Source organism: Mercurialis annua, linkage group LG1-X, assembly GCF_937616625.2.
Source record: "Mercurialis annua linkage group LG1-X, ddMerAnnu1.2, whole genome shotgun sequence".
Lineage (NCBI taxonomy): Eukaryota > Viridiplantae > Streptophyta > Magnoliopsida > Malpighiales > Euphorbiaceae > Mercurialis > Mercurialis annua.
Window position 1 is genome coordinate 3,964,661 of NC_065570.1, and position 7,413 is coordinate 3,972,073.

The 7,413-nt window shown below is 33.1% G+C and overlaps 1 protein-coding gene across 1 annotated transcript; it reads left to right on the forward strand.

Moving 5' to 3' along the window:
- Nucleotides 1–1,452: 1,452 nt before the first annotated feature.
- On the forward strand, nt 1,453–5,341 carry LOC126654097 (receptor-like protein kinase HSL1). The gene is made up of 2 exons (XM_050348156.2): nt 1,453–4,169; nt 4,613–5,341. Exons 1-2 carry the CDS (start codon nt 1,586–1,588, stop codon nt 5,002–5,004), a joined length of 2,976 nt encoding a protein of 991 aa, XP_050204113.1. The 5' UTR covers nt 1,453–1,585; the 3' UTR covers nt 5,005–5,341.
- The last annotated feature ends 2,072 nt before the right edge of the window (nt 5,342–7,413 follow it).

The window sequence follows — 7,413 nt, forward strand, 5'->3', positions numbered from 1 at the left end:
TTTTAATTAATCTCAAAATGCGTCTCTCAATGTAGAATAAGTCGTGCCATTGAATTTAAGTTTCGGAATCAAATAATAATTTTTTTGGTAAATTAGATCTCAAAATTTATATTTCGGGATTAAATAAATCACACATTTAAAATTTACGTATTAGAAGATATTTAATAAATTAAGAGAGTTTAAATTTAATTGACTAAAAAAACTAAAAATATTTTAAATGAACTTAATGCACAAATGTCAAAATTTAATTGACAAAAAAATAAAAAATGACTCTTTGCTCTTAAACTAATCCAAAACATTTTCTTATTTTATTACATTTATGATTATAGTTTGTATCACAAAAAAAGAGAGCAATAATTTTTTTTTTTTTTTTTTTTTTTAGCTATTTTCTAAACCAGCGTTTATTAAATTTTTTGGAATGAAGTGTTAAAATATGAAATACAACGAAATTTTCAACTGTATTATATTTTCCGGGCAAACAAACAGGATCTGAAAAGCAGAACACATGGAGTACTCTTGTGTAAGAAAAGATATCAACAGCTAACAGAGATCGAAAAAATAGAGGTTGTGTTTAAATCCGTACACATTTCAGTACAAATTTGGATTCTACAAGCAAAGCCATTTCCAATTCTTGTTCTCATTTTTGCATGTGATCGTACCCCTCTAACTATAATCCAATCCGAACCGTTTGGTATAGAATTATCTTTAACATTTTCTTGTAATTAATTATAGCTACTTTTATTTGTGTAAATTTCAATTAGAATCTAAATATTTCTAATTTGTTCATCAAAATTTTAAAGTATAAAATCCCAAATAAAAGCTTAATAGATTAGAATATCCAAATCTCTTCGACGTTTTGCAATTATAACTAAAGTTTGAAAATTTTATTATTTTAGCTCAAATTGAAACGTTCGGAGCAAATTGTTTTAATAGTTTGTGGACAATTTTACATGGCCTTCACATGATAAAAAAATCAAACAGACACAACGACAATCAATAGACTATAAAACCTACCCCTTTTTGATCTATTACAAAGCTTATGATAATATTAAAATGTTAATTTAAGTCTAATATATGGTCTTACATTCCATGCTGATATCGATTTTCTGATAGTGTGTAAACCATATGGGATTGATTACACGTTATTAAATCAACGGTGAATTGACTAAAATTAATGTAAATATTTAAAATTGAATTAAAATATAAAAAATAGATTTTTAGTACATTAGACCTCAAATAAATGACATAAATCTTATTTAAGTTTATATATAACAAATAAAAATTCAATCATAGTTTGGAGTATTCTATTTTTTGGTTGGAGAAATAGGTGGTAAATACAAAATTTTGAAAATAGTAAAAAAAAAAAAAGAGCAATGAAGGAAAATTGAGAAGAAAGTAAGAAAGAATGATTCACAATCATGCAAAAGTCTAAAAAGAGTAAACACAAGAGAGTGAGAGCTAATGAGCCCACACCCTCACTTTCCCATCTCAAATCTTTTTTTTCCCTTTCCACTTCAACTCTCTTATATTTACTCCCACACTTTCCTCTCACATTCCCTCACTTTCTCTCCATCCAAACACCAAAATGATCCCCCTCCTCCTCTCCCTCCTCCTCCTCTTCACCTCCCCGTCTCTCTCCCTCAACCAAGAAGGCCTCTACCTTAACCAAATCAAACTCTCACTCACCGACCCGGACTCGGTTCTCTCCTCCTGGTCCGACCGCGATTCCTCCCCATGTTCTTGGTTTGGTATCACCTGCGAACCATTAACTCACTCGGTTACTTCCGTTGATCTTTCTAGCGCCAACTTAGCCGGACCGTTTCCGTCGCTACTTTGCCGTTTAAACAACCTTACTTTCATCTCCTTCAATAATAACTCTATTAACGACGTTCTTCCTGCTGACATTTCCACGTGTCGTAATCTTGAGCATCTTGATCTCGCTCAGAATTACCTCACCGGTACACTGCCGTACACGCTAGCTGAGTTACCTAATCTGAAGTTTCTTGACCTCACCGGAAATAATTTCTCCGGTGATATTCCGGAATCTTTCGGTTATTTTCAAAAACTTGAGGTTATTTCTTTAGTTTATAATCTGTTCGACGGTGTTATACCGCCGTTCTTGGGTAATATTAGTACTTTAAAAATGCTTAACTTGTCCTACAACCCGTTTTCTCCGGGTCGGATCCCGCCGGAGCTTGGGAATTTGACTAACTTGCAAATTCTTTGGCTTACTGATTGTAACCTAGTTGGTGAAATACCTGACTCGCTGGGTCAGCTCAAACAGCTTAAAGATTTAGACCTTGCTCTCAACAATTTAGTGGGTCATATCCCGAGTTCTCTCACTCAGTTGACCAGTGTCTTCCAAATTGAGCTGTATAACAACTCGCTAACCGGCGAGTTGCCTGCTGGGTTAGGCAATTTGATTGCATTGAGACTCTTAGATGTTTCCATGAACAAGTTGACCGGTCCGATTCCAGACGAGTTGTGCGGGTTACAATTGGAAAGTCTCAATCTTTACGAGAATCATTTCACTGGGAGCTTGCCAGCAAGCATTGCCAACTCGGAGAAATTGTACGAACTCAGGCTGTTTCAGAACCAACTCAGTGGCGAGTTACCTCAAAATCTCGGCAAGAAGTCACCTTTAAGATGGCTTGACGTGTCAAGCAACAAATTTTCCGGCGAGATACCGTCAAGCTTGTGTTCAAAAGGTGAGTTGGAGGAGCTGTTGATAATTCATAACTCGTTTACTGGTAAAATACCTGAAAGTTTGAGTCTTTGTCCGAGTTTAGCCCGAGTTCGATTGGGTTATAACCGGTTATCCGGTGAAGTGCCATCTGGGTTTTGGGCTTTGCCTAATGCTTATCTTGTTGAGCTTGTTAATAATTCATTAACTGGTCAAATTGGTAAAACTATAGCTGGTGCTTCAAATTTGTCACAGTTGATTATTGATAATAATAATTTTAATGGAAGCTTACCTGATGAGATTGGTTTGTTGGAAAATCTTGGGTCTTTTTCTGGTAGTGGAAATAAATTTAGTGGATCTTTGCCAGGAACTATTGTGAATTTGAAGCAATTGGGTAATCTTGATTTGAGTAACAATTTGTTTTCTGGGGAGTTGCCTAGTGGAATTGATTCTTGGAAGAGATTGAATGAGCTTAATCTGGCTAATAATGCGTTTTCGGGTAAGATTCCGGAGGAAATTGGGAAGCTGCCTGTGCTTAATTATCTTGATTTGTCTAGCAACAGATTTTCCGGAAAAATTCCGTTTAGCTTGCAGAATTTGAAGTTGAATCAGCTTAATTTGTCAAATAATAAGCTATCCGGGGAAATTCCGACTCTGTTTGCGAAGGAGATGTATAAAAACAGCTTTCTTGGGAATCCTGGTTTGTGTGGAGATATTGAAGGGTTATGTGATGGAAGAAGTGAAGGAAAGAATCGAGGTTATGTTTGGTTATTGAAATCAATTTTTGTACTTGCTGCTTTAGTTCTTGTTATTGGTGTGGTTTGGTTCTACTTCAAGTACAGGAATTACAAGAAAGGAAAAGCTATTGATAAGACTAAATGGACATTGATGTCGTTTCACAAATTGGGTTTTAGTGAATTCGAGATCTTGGCTTCTCTCGACGAGGATAATGTAATAGGGACCGGAGCATCTGGAAAAGTATACAAAGTTGTGCTCAGCAATGGTGAGGCGGTTGCAGTGAAAAAGCTTTGGGGAGTAACCAAAAAGGAGTGCGACGAAAATGATGTTGAGAAAGGTCCGGTTAAGGATGATGGTTTTGAGGCAGAAATTGATACATTGGGTAAGATTAGGCATAAGAATATTGTTAAGCTTTGGTGCTGCTGTACTACTAGAGACACTAAGCTTTTGGTATATGAGTACATGCCTAATGGAAGCTTGGGGGATTTGTTGCATGGTACCAAAGGTGGGTCGTTAGATTGGCCAACGAGGTATAAGATTCTTTTAGATGCCGGTGAGGGGCTTTCGTATTTGCATCATGATTGTGTTCCTCCAATCGTGCATAGAGATGTGAAATCGAACAATATTTTGTTGGATGGAGAATTCGGTGCACGAGTTGCGGATTTTGGTGTAGCCAAAGTGGTTGATTTGACAGGGAAGCCTAAATCCATGTCTGTCATTGCAGGATCTTGTGGATACATTGCTCCAGGTTAGCAATACAATCCTTATTTATGTCATTTTAATCTTAGATGCTTGAATATATATGTGTGGTTTGTCATTAGATATTAAGAGTAGAGCTGAGTAAAAACTGAATTGAATCAATTATTCAATGGAATGAAACCAAATAGAAATTTATTTTGGTTCCCTTATGTGTGGTTTGTCATTAGATATTAAGAGTAGAACTGAATTAAACCTTAAACGAACCGTTTATTAAACCAAATCAAACCAAGTAGAGATTAATTTTGGTTCCGTTTAAGTGATTAAAAAGATTGGTTTTAATGTGAATGAGTAGAAAGGTTGGTTTGCTGTTTTAGTTTGGTTTTCACTATTGGTTATTCAAACCGACTGAAAACAGAAGTTCAAAACGATGTCTATGCAACTGAATTGATAATTAACATAATATTAATTTCTTGTTGTGTTCATTAATTGCAGAGTATGCCTACACACTTAGGGTGAATGAGAAGAGCGATATCTACAGCTTCGGGGTAGTGATTCTCGAGTTAGTCACACGCAGACGTCCGGTTGATCCGGAGTTCGGAGAGAAAGACTTGGTGAAGTGGGTTTGCACCACTCTAGACCAGAAGGGAGTGGACCATGTCATTGATTCCAAACTCGATTCTTGTTTCAAGGAAGAGATATGCAAAGTTCTCAACATTGCCATTCTCTGTACAAGTCCACTACCCATCAATCGACCATCCATGAGACGAGTCGTGAAATTGCTGCAAGAAATTGCGCCAGAAACCGCGCTTAAGACGGTTAAAAAGGATGGAAAGTTGACACCGTATTACTATGAAGATGCATCAGATCAGGGAAGTGTAGCTTGAGGGTTATAGTCTAATTCGTTTCTGCAAGCTCAGATGATGAAGGAGCTAGCCATGAAGCTCCAATTTTTCCTGTTGTTGGGCTAACTTCCCAGTTTTTTACTTGCAGTTTTGCAGTGTGCCTTAAGAAAATGAAAGAAAGATCCATACATTAGGTTAGTTTATGGTAAGGAAAGAAAAGTGCAGTAAAAAGTTAAAACTGGAAAGGAAGGAGTTATAAATTATTAACTTCTTTTACCCTGTAAATTGATTATTGCTGAAATTTTCCCTTAAAATGGCAGCCTCACGCGAGAATGTTAATTTTTTTCGTTGCGATTAGCAAATTATATTGTTTTCTTTAGTGCGGTTATTAACTTTTATATTCGTACACTTTGATAATGAACTTTTAATTTTATCAACAACGGTGCATTAGATACATTTGTACTAAAAATTGTTTGTGTTGTTGGAAATTAAATAAATGTGTTCTTAAATTTGTTATGTCATTTAAAAATCAATACATAAAATTAAAATCTGCTGTACTATTTAATCATAAGTTTATTGAAAACCATTTAGTGATATGTCGTTGTTAGTAAAATTATGACTCAGTAATTTAAAACAATAGTAAATATTTTTTAACAATCGTATTTTTTTTAAACTTGATATTTATATTCAACACTTAGCAAAGGGCCACATTTCTTGTATTGATTAGCTGAAATGAATTACTTGAAATGCAAGGCATTAATGAGCAAACCACCAGAAAAATTCTGTTTCAATGGGATAAATGCAAAAAGATCCGGAAAAAGGGAATCTCAGAGAAAATTATAGGATGTGCTAAAATTTATAGTGGAGGGTTTAGGGTTTACTGGTTTAGGCCAATGTACAACATGCCCTAAGGAAGGGGCAATAGGCTTAGTTAGAGTTAAAATGTTGTACTTGAAATTAGTTAGGTGCGGCAATTCCTCCGATGGGTCCATTTCTATTTAAGTGAAAGGCTTGTATTGTTGGTTACTTTGCTAGACTCTCATTTCCAAATTACCTTTTCGGAAATAACTATGACAATTACTGTATTGGCCGTTAAAAATGATTCTTGCCAAATTTCAATCGGAATAATTGGATAATAATCATCTCAAGTCTCAACACAACTTTAATATAAGGATTAATTGAAAAAGAAAAAGAAAAATCAGCAATGGTTCATTTTGTCCCTTCTATTTGAAATAAAAGATCAAATAAAATTAATATTGTGGCTTTAAATAAAAACAACTTCAAAATAAAGTTTTAAACAAAATCATATCAGATGTTATGATTCATTTTATCCTTTCAGTTTTAAATAGTCCAATAACTTGTCATCTCAATTGCTATAATTATTTTTTGCCACTTTATATAAGGGGTAAAATGAGACAAATTAATCAACTTGTAAGTGTTTTTGTAATGAGTTTGTTTTTAATTGGTATTTTATGCAAATTGAGGGGGTAAAACGATAATTTATGGAAAAATATATTATAAACTTGTAATAAACCAAACCGACTGAACCGCATTTACCAAACTTTAAACCCAATTAAGCAAATTTGATCAATTAGTTTGATGGACTCGGTTTTACTAAATTTTTGCTCAAACTAATTGACAAAAGAAAGTAGACTAATTAGTAAAATTTAAATATATTGTTAATTGTTTATTAAATACAAGTTCATAAAGAAAATTGATATTAAGTGTAGTAGTATATGAACATCTGAGCTTCAGTTTTGGGCATAGTTATTTGATGTGCAGTCAAATCAGAAAAGTAAAAAACAATAATGTAATAGGCAGTCATTTAGTGCTCCCGTGAACCACTAGCCAAGAAGCAACGATACTAGAACTCTGCAGATATTAAAGAATCGTAGGCCTATCCTTAAATTTATTGAGAAAACAGGAGAATTTAAATGTTTGTAGTAGCATCATGAATTTGAAACTAGAATTCCAAAACTACTATTTTCGGAATAATTATTCAACGCAACAATTGAATCGTTGTCATTATGTTTACAATATTAAAATATTAAAAAATAAAAAATAAAATAATTATTTTAATATTGCAAACACTTAAACCATCTCCAATAACTCAATAAGTAATAACAATCATTTTAATTTTCATTACCAAATATTATCAGGTGATTTATCATCAAATTCATTTCAATAACAATAGCTTTTTTCTACAACAAAAAATATAATATTGCTTTCTATTTTTAATATTTAATTATTTTTTAATTTTAATATTTATACGCTTTTATCAATAATACACAGATTTATTTTTATTACATATTAGTCCCATTAATATATATAAAATATTAATTATATTTTATAAAATAAAATATTATTACATATTTGTTATTATAACAATTATAGTTTATCTAAAAGTTGATTTTTTTTATTAAAGTTACTAAAAATATATTTTTATTAATT

What these genes read in the sequence shown, in the direction of transcription:
- LOC126654097 (XM_050348156.2), top strand. Translation starts at nt 1,586, where the DNA reads ATGATCCCCCTCCTCCTCTCCCTCCTCCTCCTCTTCACCTCCCCGTCT. An exon ending in TTGTGGATACATTGCTCCAG is followed by an intron (nt 4,170 to 4,612) that starts GTTAGCAATACA and finishes CATTAATTGCAG; the next exon opens with AGTATGCCTACACACTTAGG.